The sequence below is a fragment of the Bos mutus genome, chromosome 11, assembly GCF_027580195.1.
Source record: "Bos mutus isolate GX-2022 chromosome 11, NWIPB_WYAK_1.1, whole genome shotgun sequence".
Lineage (NCBI taxonomy): Eukaryota > Metazoa > Chordata > Mammalia > Artiodactyla > Bovidae > Bos > Bos mutus.
Genome location: NC_091627.1, coordinates 46,864,573 through 46,883,657, shown reverse-complemented (window position 1 = coordinate 46,883,657; position 19,085 = coordinate 46,864,573). Strand labels below are relative to the sequence as shown.

Sequence of the window (19,085 nt, the reverse complement as noted above, 5' to 3'; positions counted from 1 at the left end):
TCCTTCATAATTGCTACTGCTTTAAAATAAATGAAGGCATAACTTCTGCTGTGAGGTCATACTGTGGTGATTTAGGATAGCATTTCATAGATATCAGTGTTGTTCATTTTGTAAAATCAAACAAATTCTCTTAAAAGACAAGTGTTTTACTACAGTTTAATGGTAACGTTTCTACTTTACCTCTGTTAATCTTGGTATATGAAGACCCTTAGCATGATCACCAGCAGCCTTTCTTGATTTGCCAGGCCATGTTCTTTTCCTATGGCTTTCTGCTATACCAGACCAGGCAAAGACATCATGATAAGCTAAATCCAAATCAGATGGATCTACTGCAAACTGGCATATTAACTTCAGCAAGCAAGCAAGACAGTCTAGCTGCCACTGTGGATAAGAAGAAAATGTTATTTACCTAATTTCCATTAATTTCACATGGCCACCATAAAAACTGAAATTAAAGACTAGAAAATGAAAATAATTATAGCTAGTACTTAATCCATGAGGTAATGAAATTTTTCCTGTTCATGTATTACGGTTAATAACAACCCAATCTTACAAAAATAGACACTAGATAACTAAAATGTGTATTCGATGAAATGAAAACGATACTTGTATTTCTATCATGAAATAATCATACAAATGCATATAATAACAAGATATAAAAAATACTGCTTGGAATGAACTGAAATAATAAAACTATTAAAATACTTTACCTACAAAATTAGCATTAAGGGCAAAAATATTAGAAGCTGCCTCTCCACATTAAGTGGCATATACTCTAATATTTGGGAGTGAAAACTATTCTCAATAATTTGATAACTTTTCAATTGAAAATTTGTACTTTACAAATGTACATGTAAAATAAAATAAGTATCTCATCAATAAGATACTGCTTAGTATGGAAAGTAAAATTTCTAACTGATTTAAAGCTCTACATTAAAATTTTTTTAATAAAACAATTCCTTCAAATAAATAAGAACATCATCTATGTATGAGAGCTTTCTCTTCAATGGTCCTTGTTCTCTTCTTTTCCTAATACTTCTACTAAATGTTACAACTATACCAATATACCAGGAAACACAGCAATACTATGTAACTGATTTTTCAAGAAAAGTATCACAAAATTTCAGGGAGAAAAAAATTTCTTCACACAAACAGTGCTAGAAAAATTGGATAGCCATATGGAAAAATAAAACCTCACCCTCATTCTACATATTCAAAAGTTAACTCAAAATATATCACAGATCTAAATGTAAAAGGTCACTATAAAATTTACACAACACATAGAATATCTTTGTGACCTCAGAAAAAAGGTTTCTTAGCTAGGATTAAAACTGAAAACTTCTCTGCTTAAAAGACACTGTAAATATAAAGAAAAGACAAACCACAGATTGAATGCAAATATTCTTAATACATATACTTGACCAAAAAAACTTGTCCAAATTCATTAAGGAAAAAAGTCTTACAGCTCTTTACTAAGAGAAAAAAACAAAACAAAAATCCCTAAGATATTTACAGACACTTTACAAAAGAAGATAAAAAAAACATGGTCCAAATGAAATGTTAATGGGGAAATTTATAACTATGTTTACATTAAAAAACAAGAAGGTTCTCATTAATCTAACTTTAGAGGTTAACAAACTAGAAAAAGAAGAACAAACTACACCCAAGGCTAGTAGTTGCAAAAAGGAGATAATAAAAATCAAAACAGAGATAAATAAAATAGGGAATAGAAAAACCTAAAGAAAAAAAATCACTGAAAATCAAAGCTGGTTCTTAAAAAAGAACAAAATTGACAAACCTTTAGCTAGGAGGACTAAGAAACAAGAAGAACCAAATTACTGAAATCAGAAATAGAAGTGGGACCATTTCAACTAATTTTACAGAAATAAAAAAGATTTTAAGAGAGTACTACAAACAACTGTTACGTCCCCAAACTCAATACACTATACAAAATTAACAAATTTCTAGAAACACAAAACTTATAAAAATTCAATAAAAAAGAAACAGAAAATCTGAACAGACTTATAACTAGTGAGGAGATTGATTCCATTATCAAAAATCTCCCAAAAAAGAAAAGTCCTGGACCTGACAGCTTCACTAATAAATTCTAACAAACATAAAGAAGAACTAATGCCAATAATCCTCAAACTTTCCCAAAAACTGAAGAGGGAACTCTGTAACTCATTTGATGAAGCAAGCATTAACTCTGATACCAAAGCCAGACAAAAGACACTACAAGAAAATTACAGGCTAATATTCTTTATGAATATTCATGTAAAAGTCCTCAACAAAATATTAGTAAACAGAATTCAGCAATATAGTAAAAGGATGACCAAGTGGGATTTACTCTTAGAATGCAAGGATAGTTTGACATATGAGCACTGATCAATGTAAATACTCCATATTAACAAAATGAAGGAAAAGACTACATTATCTTGATTACTGATGAAAAAAGCATTTGACAAAATTCAACACCCTTTTATGATAAAAAATACTCAATGAAATAGGAACAGAAGGAAACTAGTGCAACATAATAAACAAAAGTCATATTGAAAAACTCAGTGAAAATCATACTCAATGGTGAAAGACTGAAAGCTTTTCTTCTAAGATCAGGAGCAATGCAAGGACAATTGCTTTCATCACTTCTATTCAATACCATAGAGTTAAGTTTCGGCCTGAGCAATACACACAAAAAATAAAAGGCATCAAAATTAGAAAGGAAGAAGTAAATTTATCTGTTTGTTACTGATGCAGAAAACCCTAAAGACTCCATGTAAAACCTGTTAAAACTAATAAATGATCTCAGCAAAGTAGAAGGATACAAAGTCAACACACAGAATTCAGTTGTACACGAACAACGAACAATATGAAAAGGCAATGACAGAAACAATTTCATTTAAAATAGCATCCAAAAGAATAAAATACCTAGGAAGGAACTTAACCAAGGAGCTGAAAGACTTCTACAATGAAAGCTAAAAAAGTTGCTCAAAGAAATTAAAGACAAATAAATGGAAACATATCCTGCATTTATGGACTGGAAGACTTATTATTAAAATATCAATACCATCCAAAATCACTGCAGATGGTGACTGCAGCCATGAAATTAAAAGACGCTTACTCCTTGGAAGGAAAGTTATGACTAACCTAGATAGCATATTCAAAAGCAGAGACATTACTTTGCCAACAAAGGTCCATCTAGTCAAGGCTATGGTTACTCCAGTGGTCATGTATGGATGTGAGAGTTGGACTGTGAAGAAAGCTGAGTGCTGAAGAATTGATGCTTTTGAACTGTGGTGTTGGAGAAGACTCTTGAGAGTCCCTTGGACTGCAAGGAGATCCTACCAGTCCATTCTAAAGGAGATCAGTCCCGGGTGTTCTTTGGAAGGACTGATGCTAAAGCTGAAACTCCAATACTTTGGCCAACTCATGCGAAGAGTTGACTCATTGGAAAAGACTCTGATGCTGGGAGGGTTTGGGGGCAGGAGGAGAAGGGGATGACAGAGGATGAGATGGCTGGATGGCATCACCCATTCCATGGACATGGGTTTGGGTGAACTCTGGGAGTTGGTGATGGACAGGGAAGCCTGGCGTGCTGCAATTCATGGGGTCACAAAGAGTCGGATATGACCGAGCGACTGAACTGAACTGAACCACCCAAAGTGACCTACAGATTCAGTGCAATCCCTAACAAAATCCTAATGATGATTTTTGAAGAAACAGAAAAATTCATTCTAAAATTCACAAGGAATCTCAAGGAACTCCAAACAGACAATCTTGAAAGAAAAGGACAAACCTGGAGGACACACACTTTCTCATTTAAAAACTTACTACAAAGTTACAGTAACTGATACCAGTGAAGTACTGGCATAAAGATAGCTTTAAAAAAAGAATGGAACTGAGAGCCCCAAAACAAACCCTCATCTATATGGTTAAATGATTTTTGATAAGGATGCCATGAACATTCACTGTGGCAAAAGGAGTCTTTTCACAGAAAGATGGTGGAAACCTGCATCTCCACATGCAAAAGAATGAAGTTGAACCTTTACCTAACAACAATTAACTCAAAGTGAATCAAGGATCCAAATATAAGACCTAAAAAACAATAAAAATCTTGAAAGAAAACACAGAACCAAAGGGTCATGACACTGTATTTAGCAATGATGTCTTGGAGAGTATACCAAAAACTCAAGTAACAAAAGGAAAAACAGAAAAATTGGACTTCATGAAAATTTAGTTTGTGAATCGTAAGACTATTCACAGTGTTCTTTAATATATTGAGAGATACATTATGAATAGTGGATCTCAGTCAATCTGAAAGCAATTTATGTCTCAGGCAAACTAGCCATCTCAAGCGTTGCGAAGCTACAATGTGTGCCATATGGTAGTAAATTTTTCTTAATACTTCATAAAAGTATCCATAATTTTAAAGCAAAACAGAGAAAATCTTTAGCACATGATTACCTGTAAACTTTATTCAAAGAAAACACATAAGTTTTTAAGCAAAAGTCCTATGAACTACATATAACTATTCTAAAATTTTTAAATTCTCTCACTTTGTCTGAGAACTAAAAGGCACCTTATAATTCTGAAAGAGTAGTGAGAAAACTAAAACACAACAATAAAACACAACAAAAGACATCCGAGTTTTAAAAGTCAAAAAACAACAATTACTATTGCAGAGGTATTTATTCTAAGAAGGAAAATATCTGTAGCAAAATATGTAAAATAAAAATGGCAAAGAAGTATTGAAACCAATGGTAAGATTAACAAAATCTTAACAGATAGCAATACCTGTCTTAAAAAGTATATATTTTTTAATATACTGGATGCAGCAGCACTCAATAATAAATCAAGAACATCTGACTCCTGGACTCTAAAGTAATTCTAAAAAACAAGTACTAAGAAATTAATTTTTGAATGCAATGTTTTATAATGCTATTCTGCTTTGCTGGAGGTCAGGAAACGAGCATACCTTCCATTTCAGACAAAACTAGATTACAGAATTTGGTCCATAATTATGAATTTTAAAATATTCCACAAGTAAGCAATTTTATTTTCCTAATATTATAGGACAGTGCTTCTTCAAGTTAACAGAAGTACTATTTCCTAAAACTTCCATTTTGTTAAAGATCAATAATTTTGTAAAATACTATTAAAAAATACTGTATCAATGTCCAATTGCTATAAAAATTTCTAAAGGCTTACTCTCAAATTCTGTACCTATTTCATTGCAGACCAGTCACAAATGGTCTGGAAATATATTTTTGAGTAGTGCTGCTTAAAGGAAAAAATGGTCAAAACAAAACAAAGAATATTTTCAAAAAACTAAAGACATAAACCAAGTTTTTCTTAAAAACCATCCCAAATTTTAAGACTATATAAACATTAATATATAACTTACCAAGCTAAAGAAAAAATGTTCATGAATTATAGTTCAGCACCATTAATATTAGCACTTAAAATTTGTACAGAGTTGACACTGAGAACTCTTACTGAATAATTAGCTCACCAGATTCCTTATTTTTCCTTAAATTTATTTCTACTGTACTCCACCCTCCTTTACTACAATAAAGTTTGCAGGAAAAGTTACACTTGCAAGTGGTTCATGGATTTGGCTTATAGAAGTGGCAATCAGCTACTGTAACTGGTTGAAAGGGTGAATTTTCACTTACCACAGTCCAGGATTCCTGCTCTTTTGGCTCTAGAATTCCAGAATTAAAAATTTCTAACAACTGTTGAAGTCCTCCAGCAGCAACAAACTGTAAGCAATTGCAAGAGTATGGTAAGAGGAAAGCAGCTACATAATGCAGTAAAATCTGCTTTTTAATTCAGTGACTGGATGTGTGTTTATGTCTGTGTGTGTAAGTAAAATACTATATATCTTTCATTTAGGAAATTATTCTTTGGCTTAAATAACCAATATAACTTGTATACAATAAAGTAACAACAGCTAATTTTCAACAATTTTTTGAAAAGATTCTTACAAAAATCTATATACATACTTTGTATTCCATTAACCATTTAATTTCAGGCACTGGGATGTCCTAACACAGTACTCTAATGAAGGAAAAAAAAGTGCTAAAAACAGAAGCACCAAGGCCTTAAATAATCTCAGTTTATTAATGTGATTAAAGTAATATATAATTTAAAAATCATGCTTTATTTAAATGATACGTTACTTTAAAACAATAATTATGGTACCTACTTTTGGTACACGAGATCAATTATTTTTACCAAGACACTGTAAAACATGTATAATCAAACCTTGCAACTCCAGGAATTTTTACTGTTTTCCACTTGATCCTCACTTGAATCATCTGAATCTGGATAGAGATCACTATAACTTCCCTGTGGGAATGGCAAAAATAAATAAGGAAGGGTGGCAGGAGGATTAAAAGATAATGTACTCTGGAATTTTGCTCCAGAGAGAAAACAAGCATTTGATGATAATAATGGAAATGCAGTCACCGTTGACTCTCTCCTTATTCTTCTGTTAGGTTTTCCCAGTGCTTCAATAATTTCCAGGGCATATAACAGCTTGTGAGCACTTTTAATTTTGAGCAGTTCTTTCCAATTAAGTCCATCATTGCTCTTAAATTAAAAAAAGAAAAAAGGTTTCTCAAACCAACTTACTAAGAGAACCACACCTCCTCCCCAAACCCAGGGGCGGGGCGGGATGGTGAAGACTAAAGAAACTGACACTATATATAAAAACTCAAATATTACATATACGAAGGGCAATATATAATTGGAACTAACCATATGCTTAAAATACCAATTATTCCTTAAATTTTGCTAAAATTAATATATAATAGCAGCATAGGAAAAAAATATATCTGTTATCCTCCAAAACAGTTGAGGTAATTTACCATCTTCTGAATAAAAAACACACAGCCTAACTGAATGTGTCAACTTTTAAGGATACAGTAGTACAGTGTGTATATAATATTTATGTGACACCTACCCATTTAAAAAGTCATATACAAACACACAAACTTTAAAATATTATTCTACTCTCAATTTATAAGTGCTATTCACACTTAGTGTGCACGCTGGACAATGTTATTTACAGAGCTACAATGAGTCAACTCCCATTTTCTAGGCCCAATTTCTTCAAAGTGAATGCCTTAAAATCACGTAAAGAATCACCTAAAGTGAAGTTGCTCAGTCGTGTCCGACTCTTTGCAACCCCATGGACTGTAGCCCATCAGGCTCCTCAGTCCATGAAATTTTCCAGGCAAGAGTACTGGAGTGGGTTGCCATTTCCTTCTCCAGGGGATCTTCCCAACCAGGGGATCAAACCCGGGTCTCCCGCATTGCACGCAGACGCTTTACCGTCTGAGCCACCAGGGAAGCCCTGAAAAATTTAACATGTATTAATATTTCCAGAGGCATGACCTCACATGTATTAATATATCTTTGTAAAGATGTCTGTTAAAATTAAAGATTATTTTTAAAAGTTACATAATAAGGGGTTACTTAGTGCAAGTACCAACAGAACACCTATTGAACTAATTCAGAACTAATTCAATAGGTGTTCTGTTCTGAATTAGACATCTTTACAAAGATACATTAATACTTAATACATGTGAGGTCATGCCTCTGGAAATATTAATATAAATTTCTTTGCCTCCCTTTTTCTCTATTTCTACCAGTTGTCATGTATAAGCAGCCAAAATAAGCACTGATGCAAATATCATTAAACCTTGGTGTATTTTCTCTAAACGTTACTTTTTGTTGTCAAAAACAAAGCAATATTCAGAACATACAGTAATATGAAAAAACACTAATATAAAGGCAAATTTACTGTTTACAGAGATAACTTTAGAGACCATTCTTGCCTTATATATAGCCCATATTACGCAAGCTCACTAGTAATTAAATATATGAACTTTAAAATGAAGTGGCACTTTTTAACCTATTAAATGGGCAAAATTTTACTGAGGTTACAGGTTAACAACCAATCTCATATACTACCAGTAGAAATGTAAACTGTATCATCCTCCAGGGAAGTAAAAATATTTTGTGAACTTACCTGTTCATCTGAGATATTCTGGAATGCCATCAACATGTTAGGACATGTAGGAAGAAGCATCAGTAGCTCCCATACACGCCTGGAAAGGTTTTCTGCGTGAAGATGAAGTTCTTCACATCTTAAGCTCTACAAAAATAAGAATAACTGCTTATCAAAACAGATCAGTTTTTTAATTAATCTAAACAATTTCAATCTGCATCAAATCACTCTCAAGTTTGATAATATATTAAAATCTTACTTTAAAGTGAGAATAAACCATTTTTTACACAGTAAAGTTAGTTATGTCAAAGCAGTGGTTTTTCAACTTGTTACTGAACGCTTTTCTAGGAAAAAGTGACCTGCAACTCTGGCCACTTTCCTCAGAAAAACTTTTCAAACAGAAGTGAAAATATTTTATGAAATCATCCAAATAAATTTCAATCAGACTATCACCTATCTCCTCTTTGCAGACCACTATTCCAAGAATGACAAAAAGCTGGTTAATTAAATCCCTGACCTTCTATTTGGGGAAAGAGTACACCTATTTCTCTTATGTTCCTAATTCATATCTTATATTTCAAGCAGAGATAAAAGAAAAGCAAACACTTTTAAAGAACCTACTTTTTTCCATTATCACTTGTTAAATTTGAATTATCTAAGGTACGAGATAACAGTACGCTAAACAATATTGCAAAAAGTATTAAAAAAAGAGTCGGACACGACTTAGTAACTGAACAAAAACCACAATGTAAGAAATAGGCAAGTTTTGGGGTTTTTGTGTTTTGGTTTTGTTTCTTAATTAAAGAACAACCCTAAGAGGTAAACAAGCAATGAAAGCTAAAATATACGGTTTTGGAATTTTCCAGAGTATGAGTTTGTACTCATTATTCTACTACTAGCTGCTGTCACATAATGATTTTGAGGTATTCACCAAGCCTAAGAGATGCCAAAGGAATATCCTTACACATCTACAAAAAATAAAAATCCAGTTCTTTCTGTATAATGGCATAAAGCTAATGTACTTTGAAGGTAAGAGAATTTTAGAGATGAAATTTCAAGATAAACTTTGCTTTACACAGACCTAATGAAAAAAGAGAAGCAACCCACGTTAATACTGTTAGTTTAGTTGAAGACAAGGCACTGACAGGTCTTCGGTAAAATAGAATTCATTCCTTTGTAAATACCCAGTTTGAAAAAGAGAAGGAAGGGGAGAGGGAGGGAAACGAGGAAGGGACTGAACTCTGCAGCAGATGATCTAGAGAGGAAAATAAAAATCTTCCAAGTGTACATGACTATGATCTACATTGTGACTAGAAGGCCACACAATGTCATACATAGTCAAGATCCATTATGTTTTTGGTAATCGTCTTCAAGACTGAACCAGTCTAGTACAACAAAGAAACTCCACACCATCAACTGCATACTGGTCATGATGTTCAATAATTTATCTGTCCAAAACGAATGTTTTCTCTCTGGTTTAGGCCTCACATGGTGAATTACAATGGGCTACTAACTGGTATGCCGACCTCTGGTCTGTTTTCTCTTAACATAATCCTCCAAACTAACATCTGAACTGTGACTTTTTGTTGCTTTAAAATCTTCCATGATAATAACAATCCATTTTAATACAAATAAAACCTCTTAAGGTCTTTTGTAGTATGGGTTACAATCTGTCTTTCTGTCCTTATATTTGAATTACATCATAATCACACTCCCAGTTTTTCAAATTTTTGTTTCCTCCTTTATGCTCCCATAACACACTTCATAGATTACTAGCACCCTCCTCAAAAAATCAGGAAGTTCTTATACTTATCTTTTACTCTTAAACTAGCCATACAACACTGACATGAAGTAAAAGGTTATTAAGTATGGCATAAAATTTAAAGGTGAGGAAATGGAGGTTTAAGACATCTATTATTATCAAGATTATTCTGGTTGAATAAAAAGGGGATTTCTTGGGAATTTAAGAGTGTGCCACCACAAAAGAAACCAGGTTATGGGGAACAGATGACTCAATTTGCTAATTCATGAGCAAATACATTGTGGAAATGTAGAAAGAAGCCACTTAACATTCTTAGCGAAGAACTCTGTTAGCCTAACATAGAAAAGTCATAAAGGCACCAGTCTGCCAATCTCAAAATGATGATTCTTCCAAGAAAGATGGTCCCCTGAAATAGAATGGTGGCAGTGAAAATAAATTAAGAGGACAACAGGTCAAAACATCAGGTGTGGCAGACGGGATCAGGAGGAGGGACAGACTCGGCTTCAGGAAGAAGATAAGAAGAGATGGAGTCCAGGTTTCTGACTTGAGGAACTGGGTAGATTCCATTTCAATGAAGGAGAATGGATGCCTGCGGGACATCAAGTGCAAGTGTTAAGTAAGCAACTGAATGTTTAAGTTTGGAACTCAAGAGGTTTGGTCCGGAGAAGTGAGTTTGAGAGTTAGCACTAAAAAGATGGTATTCAAAGTCAACTTTTTTTAATTATTTATTTTTTATTGAAGGATAATTGCTTTACAGTATTGTGTTGGTTTCTAACCAAATAAAGTCAATTCTTCCTCCGTGTACTACTTCCATGCTAGTACATGAGGTTCCTTATTGTTTTTTCTATCCCTGTCAAACAAACCTATTACCTTTAAAAGGAAAATTAAGATATATGTCTCTCCCTCTGATTAAAATACTTCAGTGGTAGACTTCCCTGGTAGGCCAGTGATTAACAATCCTCCTGCCAATGCAAGGGATATGGGTTCCATCCCTGGTCCGGGAAGATTCCACATGCCTCAGGGCGAATAAGCTTGTGTATCAAAACTACTGAAGCCCAAGGCCCTAAGAGCCCAAGCTGCACAAAAAAAGAAGTCACTGAAATGAGAAGCCCATGCGCTATAACAAGGGATCAGCCCAGTTGCTTGCTGCAACTAGAGAAAGCCCATGCTCACCAACAAAGACTCTAAATAAATAAATATAGATAAATAAATTAATAAAATTTGAAAACAAAACATCATTCCAATGCTTCCATTTTGAGTGAACTGGAAACAGCTTGCAAAGGCCAGCTTAGCTGTTTACCTTTTCATTTCATTTCCCTCATTTCACTCTCCCACTACCCTCCTCACTCTACTTACTGGCTCCCAAACAATTCCCAGACCTGCCTAACTCCTTATTATCAAGGGCTTCAGGAATCAGTCTACTCTATATCCAAATTATTCTTCATTCTCTTTATTTAGTAGCCTCCTTTTCATCTTGAAAGCTGAAGTTTATATGGTCTCCCTCAGAGAAACCTTCCTTGACCAAACATTAATAATATATAAATGTTGTTGTTCAGTTGCTCAGTCGTGTCAGACTTTTGTGACCCCCATGGGATGCAACACACCAGGCTTCCCCATCCTCCACAATCTTCCAGAGTCTGCCAAAACTCATGTCCACTAGACAGTGATGTCAATCAACCACCTCATCCTCGGCTGCCCACTTCTCCTCCTGCCCTCAATCTTTCCCAACATCAGGGTCTTTTCCAATCAGTTGGCTCTTCACATCAGGTGGCCAAAGTACCAGAGCTTCAATATCAGTCCTTCCAATGAATATCCAGGGTTCATTTCCTTTAGGATTGACTCCTTGACTTTAGGTTTGATCTCCTTGCTGTCCGAGAGACTCTCAAGACTCTTCTCCAGTGCCACAGTTCCAAAGCATCAAGTCTTCAGTGCTCAGCCTTCTTTATGGTCCAACTCTCACACCCACACATGACTACTGGAAAAACCGTACTTTGACTATATGGACATTTGTTGGCAAAGTGATGCCTCTGCTTTTTAATGTGCTAACTAGGTTTGTCATAGCTCTTCTTCCAAGGAGCAAACATCTTTTAATTTCATGGGTTTTGTCTATCACCAGTCTCTAATGTCAAGTCATGACAACTATGTCTACCTAAAACTGTTTATCTGTTAGTTTACTTGAAACTGTTAGGCATGGCAATTATCCATCTTCCCCACTGGACTCAATGAAGGCTGAAACTGTGTCTGTTTTAATCCTTGTATAATAGTACTTAAAACAACATGCCTGGGATATTAGGCACTTAAATACTTAATGAATTAATAAATGGATTCTTTGGTTTTATTGACATTTAAGAGATTACTGAGAGCATTGTTTTCCACTCAACAAAGACAAAACAAGATTTTGTGAAAATAAAATGATATAGTCACCTCACTATCTTCGACTGCCATTTTTCCTGAGGGTGGTTTAAATGATGCGAGCATCTCTAATAAATCAAAAAGAGTAGTTAAATGAGGTTCTTGTAAGAGCAAAAGCATTGGAATGTTGTCCTTTTGAGGGGGTGGTAGGCAAGATGCTGGCAGCTGAACACCTTCCCCTTTCCGTTCTCTCCTTGGTGCACCCAGAGATACGAATACCATCTATAAAAACAGGAGCAACAGGGGAGGAAAAAAAAATCAACATATAGTCAGACATATTAAGTTTTTGGTTTAATAAATCTGTGATGTAGAAAATAACTTCCCTTACAATTTTAACAAAAGTTAAGACTGATTTTGAACTATACCTCAACTAAACAACTACTGACTGTAAGTCAAAAGATAATTAAAACTCAAACCACATTTATGTTTACCTGCATATCCTTAAAACCAAGCTCATGAAGTGCTTTTTCATCATAATCTGTTGTTAATTCATGTCCAGAAGAAATCATCCTGACAGGTCCCATAAGGCCTCCTTAAAAAACAGCAGAAAATGAAAGTCAACTTTTTGTAAAAGTTAATTTATCTGCCAACATGAATACATGGTTATAGCAATTAATTCCACTGAACATTAAGCTTAAATATAATTCTTGAGCAAAGTGGAAATGGTGCTAAGCATGCTTCCTGCATAATTTGCTATTGTCCGAGGTTAGCCTTAGGCAGTTAGAAATTCTAAGAAAGTCCTCCTTTAGCACCAGTCTAATTAGATCAATTTCTGCTTGCTTAATAATATGAAAAATTTACAATTAAAAAAACACTACAGAGCTTTCTGAGAACCTACAGCATTTCCCCTCAGTAATATGTGAGACCCAGATTCATTAATGCTTTAGTTCACAAGTAATCAGCATGTATTTAAAATGATCCAGTTCTCTCTTCCCAATTATTACCCAACAAAACAAAATAAAATAGAATATAGGACACACATAAAGTTCTGGCATGAAATGAAAAAAGATGAGCTACAACATTCTACATTACAGTAAATTCAATGACCTCAATAGACTGAGACAATTCATTTCTAGAATGCATAAGTCCTCTTTGCTGCCTACATCTCCATTTCCCACCATCATCCATACCAAAATATGCTTTAGTTGCCCAAGCATGTTTTTTCTTTAAAGCACCAGTATGTTCCCATCTCAAGGTCTGCTCCACCCCAGAAATTCATACGGATCATTTCCACAATTCAAGTTTTTCACAAAATGTGAGCTCTAAAAGGCCTTCATCCTAAATCTAAAGAGCTGCATCTCACTCTTAACCCCTTACTTTGCTTTATCATTTTTTATAGCACTTATTAGTATCTGATATTTGTCTCTCATTAAAAAAAAATAATAATAAGTTCCACAAAGCATGTATGTATTCCCAACATTAGAACAGCAGGTATTCAAATTACTGTTTAATCCATGAAAAAAATTTTAAAGAAAATGCTTGATAGAGGAAGAAAATTAAGTAAAATGATGAAACAGCTGATGAATAAACTTAAGTATTATTAAATTTTATTAACTTAATGTAGGAAAAGTCCACTGGATAGGCATAAAAACAACTACTTTCAGTAATGAATGAAGCAGGACTACTGCTTTCCATAATGACATACAACATTTTAAAAATACATTTTCCTTCCACTCCAGAAAATTCTATCAGAAAATATTTCTGGTAAGGAAAGTGGGTTCCTCTAGTAAGATTCATTTCAATTATTTTCCTTAAGTATAACTGCTGTGCAGCACAATTGCTAATTGTTGTGTAGCTAAATCTAAGATTCTTAGCCTTCTTGCCATTTCTTAACCTAGAAACCCTGGTCCTCCCAGTGGTTTGATGAATATTCAATCCTGTATCTTCTGAATATTCCTATAGTGTATTGGGTGTGTGCACACACATGTGTGTGTAAAAAAAGACTTTAAATTCATCCTGATTATTAGAAAGAAACAGAGTTTTTCTTTCTGCCCAAAGAATATTTCTTTGTTACCTATTGTGATTTATTTCACAACTCTTCAAGAGATCATAATGTTGTAGTTTTTAAATGTATATTAGCTAATATTAAAATTCATCTATTATCCTTTTAACCTCTCAGAACTTATAATACTGTTTTGTTTCTTCACACAGTTTATTATTCAGAGTAGTTTCATCCAATTTAAAGTAAAACTTCATTCAGATTTAAGTAAAATATATTAGGAAAGAAATTAACTTAGCATCTCTACAATATTTTATACATAGAAATGCTAGGTATAATCACTTATTCAGGTGTTCATTCACATATCTCAGAAAGTTTTATTCTCATATATTACACAAACACAGTAATGAAGAGTACCCTAACTAAGGACTTTCCTAGCAGTCTAGTGGCTAGGATCCAGTGTTTTCACTGCTGTGGCCCTGGGTTCAATTCCTGTTTGGGGAGATTCCACAAGCCACATGACAAAAAAAAAAAAAAAAGTACCCTAAATAATGTTTAAAAAATTGTTTCAAAGTACTTGATATCTTTAGCTTCCTATTTATCATCATATGACTTGCAAATCATCACTGAGTTCCTTCTTCTGATACTGTTTTATCTAAATCAGTTATTTAGCAGAAAGTAAATGCTTAAGAAAAACATGAGCTACTACATGGAACAGAAATTCTATACTAAACCTTTAATACTTTGGTAGATTTTTATTAAATTTCTCTGTTATTGTGATAATCTAATACAATCCATAACTTGATCTTTTTACAACAGTTGATAAAATATCCTTGGTTGTGTTGGATTGCTAAGATAATATGGAGTTGATTTGCTTCCTCTTTCCTTCTAAATACCCTAAGCATGCATGACTTCATTCCAAAATACAACTAAGATGGCTAGTACTTTACTTAGGATTCAGGTTTCTATTTGATATGTGAGTTAGGCTTATACATTGTGTACACCCTTTAATTATAATTGATAAATTGGTTTTTAGAGTTAACTGAGCAGCTTTCTATCTTCCACTACTTTTAAGAGGATTTTTAACCTAAGAACTGCTTATTCCTTAACAGTTCTGAAAAAATTTGCTATCTTTTAAAAATTCAGTATCTTAATGCAACAAATTGGAAACAACAAACAAGGAAGGAACAAGAAAAGGAAACAAGAAATCTTAAAAATTCTTAGGTTATGATGCTATGTTAAACAACATTCATCTAATTTTAAGCCTCTGGAACTGCAATGAAGTAAATTTTTATAATTCTACAACTATCTGACAGAGAAAAAAGGGAATAGATAATACAGGTTTGCAAGCTGGCAATCAAATGAACTTACAGTAACCATCAAGACCTGAAAAAGATAAATCCTAAAGCAGACACAAAATTATAATCTATAATCTTATTTACACTGATTTGGCAGAGGAACAAGATCAACACCTGACAAAGAAGGAAAAGAGAAGAGTGAAGTAAGGGGTAGAAAGAGAACAAAAAGAAAGAGAAAAGGGAAAGGAAAAACAGCGCCTCAGTGATCTATGAGGCACTAACACTGCTAAACTTCATCAGAGGTCCAGAAATTATGGTGAGACTAAGGGGGTAAATTTTTCTTAAAAACATATAACGGCTAATCTTTTTCAAATTTGATAAATATTACAAATACACAGGCCTAAGAAGCTGAACTAAATCCAAACTGCATGAACGTAACAAGGCACATTAATAATCTCACTGCTGAAAATCAACATTAAAGAAACATATTTAAAACCAAGCACAGTTAGAAAGACATACTGTATATAAGATAAGAAAAATGACAGACTTTTAGTCAGAAATTCTGCAAGCCAAATGATAACTGGCAATCTTTTACAAAGTTCTGAAAAGAATTTCTTTACCTAGAAATCTATATCCAGTGAAAATTTCTTTCAAAAATGAAGGCAAAACAAACTTTTTATTCAAACAATAAAAGCTTGAGAAAATTACTAGATCTGCAATATAAACATTTTTAAGCGAAATTTATTATAAAGAAGAAGAAAGATAAGTGGAAATTTCTCAATCTACACAAAAGGAATGAAGAATGCCAGAGGTGTGTGTGTGTGTGTATAAGGTAAAAGATGAGATAAAGTTAACAGAAAATAATTGGTAATTAGCTAAGCATTCTAATTAAAATGCACACACCGTCACTCTGGATTTTTAAAGATCCAATGATTAAGGGAAAACACATCAATATTCTCAAAAAAATACGTTAAGATATCAGGAGTATGCTGAGGACAAAAAAAAAAAGAGAGAGAGATGTCAGATATTAAAAGCACCACTGCAAAAATGAAAAACTCAAAAAAACTTCAAAATAAAGTTGAAAACATATCTAAGAAAGCTAAGACTCAAAGAAATGAAACATAGGGAAGAAAAGATAAATAAATTAGAAATAGTCCAAGAAATGAAACATGTAAAGAATTTCTAGAAAGAAATGATAAAATAGGACACAGAAAGTAACTCAAGAAAATTTCCCCAAACTAAAAGATACAAGTTGCCAAACTAAAAGGGACCTCTGAATATAAAGTACCCATTACAGTTGCTGAAAATAGATCCATACTCAGGCATAGTATTGTAAAACAGGCACAAGAAGGTTCAATAAGCTCTGGAAAAGGGGAAAAAATATTAACAGGATGTATAAAAACTACCAGAAATCAATATGGCTTCAAAATTTGAAACAGCAACAGAACCATGAAGTGCATTAATATCTCTAAAATTCTGAAACAAAATTATTTCTGACCTAGAATTCTATACTTAGCCAAATTACCATTTAAAGTATCAGAAATATATTTTCGATCAGTCAAAGAATCTCTCAAGAAGTTACTGGATAATTTGCACTATATTCCAGTCAAATAAAAAAAAGTGAACCAATAAGGAAGGTATGGGATATTGAAAACAGAATAGTCAACACATGAGAAAGACAAAAATTACAAGGAGGATGATAACGGAGAGCCAACTACTGTAAGTCAGATGTGGAAAACAATCAATAGGATCAGTGTCACTAGAAAAACGTATTCCTGAGGGCCAAAAGACCAAATCTCTGCTACTTTCACAATACTTTCTCTATCTAAGGAAGGAATGCAAAAGTGAACTGGGCCCAGAATCTTTATCTCTACTCGGACTGTCAAGTCTCTACTCTAACCTTCAAGTCCTATCATCAAAGAGAAGAAATTTCATTTTGAATAAAAAGATCAGAAAAAGAAAAGACTATTCTGTTGAGTATTTCAGCATCTTCTCAACATCATAGCACTAAGATATGTCTTCACTGTGCCAAGACCTAAACTTGAGAACTTTCCCACTGATAACCTTCGATGAGGCTTTATAATACATCTTTTCGGATTCCCTGGTCGCTCCAGACAGTAAAGAATCTGCCTGTAATGCAAGAGATCTGGATTCAATTCCTGGGTTGGAAAGCTCCCCTAGAGAAGGGAATGGCTACCCACTCCAGTATTCTTGCCTGGAGAATTCCATGGACAGAGGAGCCTGGCAGGCTACAGTCCATGGGGTTGCAAAGAGTTAGACAGGACTGAGCGACTAACACTTTCACTTCTTACTAAAGAGATGAAAGTATACCTTCTTTAGCTTGCATTTTCTGTGACCCTTTGCCTAACAAGAACATACTCCCTTTTCCTTAATCCATCAAGTTTCTCTGTGCTTATGTTTCACAGAACTAAATACATCCTTTAGGAAAAGATACACTGGAGGTAAAGCTATAAAGAATATTAAAAAAAAAATCAAGATAGTGTTAAGGGGAAGAGGAAATGATGATATCAGGGAGGGACACACAACTAGCTTCTAATAATGTTCTAGCCCTTATTCTTGGTGGTAGGTGCACTGGTGGTTCATTTTATTATTACTCATTTCATACTCTCTTTATATACATTGCAATGTAACAAAAATATACTTTTTGATCTGAAAATTCCATAACTAGATATTTAGCCAACTCCTGTGAGATAATGTATGTATTAAGAATACTCTGTATAACACTATAAAATCAAAAGAAAAGAAACTACTTAAATATCCCTTAATAGAGAATAGGTAAAATAAATCATGGTACCACCATACTACAGACAATATAGATCTTGAAAAGAATGAGGTAACTTTCTATATTTAACTATATGGAATGTTCTCTAAGATAATAAGCACAATGAACAAGGGATAGAAGAGTATAAACTGAATGCTACTATACTTGTGTTTTAAGTACACAGCTGACACCTGAACAACAAAGGTTTGAACTGTGCAGATCCATTTATATGCAGGCTTTTTTCAACAGTAAATTCTAGAGTACTACCTGATTCTCAGCTGATGGAATCCACAGATGCAGAACTATGGATATGAAAGAACAGTGGGTATGAAGAGCCAATCATAAGTTATACATGGATTTTTGATTGTGCAGAGGGTTGGTGTCCCTAACCCCCATATAACTCAAGGGTCAATAAATATCTTGTTATCTCTTGAAAAATATCTAAGAAAATCTGCCTCAGGAGAAGGGAAATGGGGAGATTCAGAGATAGGATTAGAAGGGAGATTTTCAACATCTACTCCTCTATCAAGAATACTCACTAATTATTTAAAAACAGTTTAAGATTTCTAATATATTTAAAATGTACATATGATTTCATCTTAAGCACAGTGTAGTAAAACTGTTGGCTCCTTACTAAAAGAGACAAAAGAATTATCTGCTCACAGGCAGGTTATAAGTCTTAAAAAGCAGCTTTTAAAACTTCAAGATTTTCTTCCACTAATGTTATCAATCAAAGTGACATTACCAGGTAGGCATTTTAAAATATGTATTTAGCCTATTATCATTCAGACCTTTAACCTGTAAGTAAAACGTAACAGCTTTTCTGGTTGCTCCTCTGAATAGCCCCTATTTTATGTGCTATGTAAAGACACTAAAAG

The 19,085-nt window shown here is 33.7% G+C and overlaps 1 protein-coding gene across 7 annotated transcripts in view; it reads right to left on the bottom strand.

The window, feature by feature from the left end:
• USP34 (ubiquitin specific peptidase 34) overlaps positions 1-19,085 on the bottom strand; it is a 241,112-nt gene that overhangs the window by 78,805 nt on the left and 143,222 nt on the right. For all 7 annotated transcript variants that reach the window (XR_011466043.1, XM_070379396.1, XM_070379401.1 and 4 more), the window contains 7 exons: positions 12,620-12,720; positions 12,201-12,410; positions 8,036-8,161; positions 6,469-6,591; positions 6,265-6,348; positions 5,673-5,759; positions 181-381 (listed from right to left, as the gene is read on the bottom strand). Coding sequence is in view for 6 of the 7 variants with exons in the window: in XM_070379396.1 (XP_070235497.1) it covers positions 181-381; positions 5,673-5,759; positions 6,265-6,348; positions 6,469-6,591; positions 8,036-8,161; positions 12,201-12,410; positions 12,620-12,720 (932 nt within the window). In the remaining variant the exon portion in view is untranslated. The remainder of the gene's footprint in view (positions 1-180; positions 382-5,672; positions 5,760-6,264; positions 6,349-6,468; positions 6,592-8,035; positions 8,162-12,200; positions 12,411-12,619; positions 12,721-19,085) is intronic.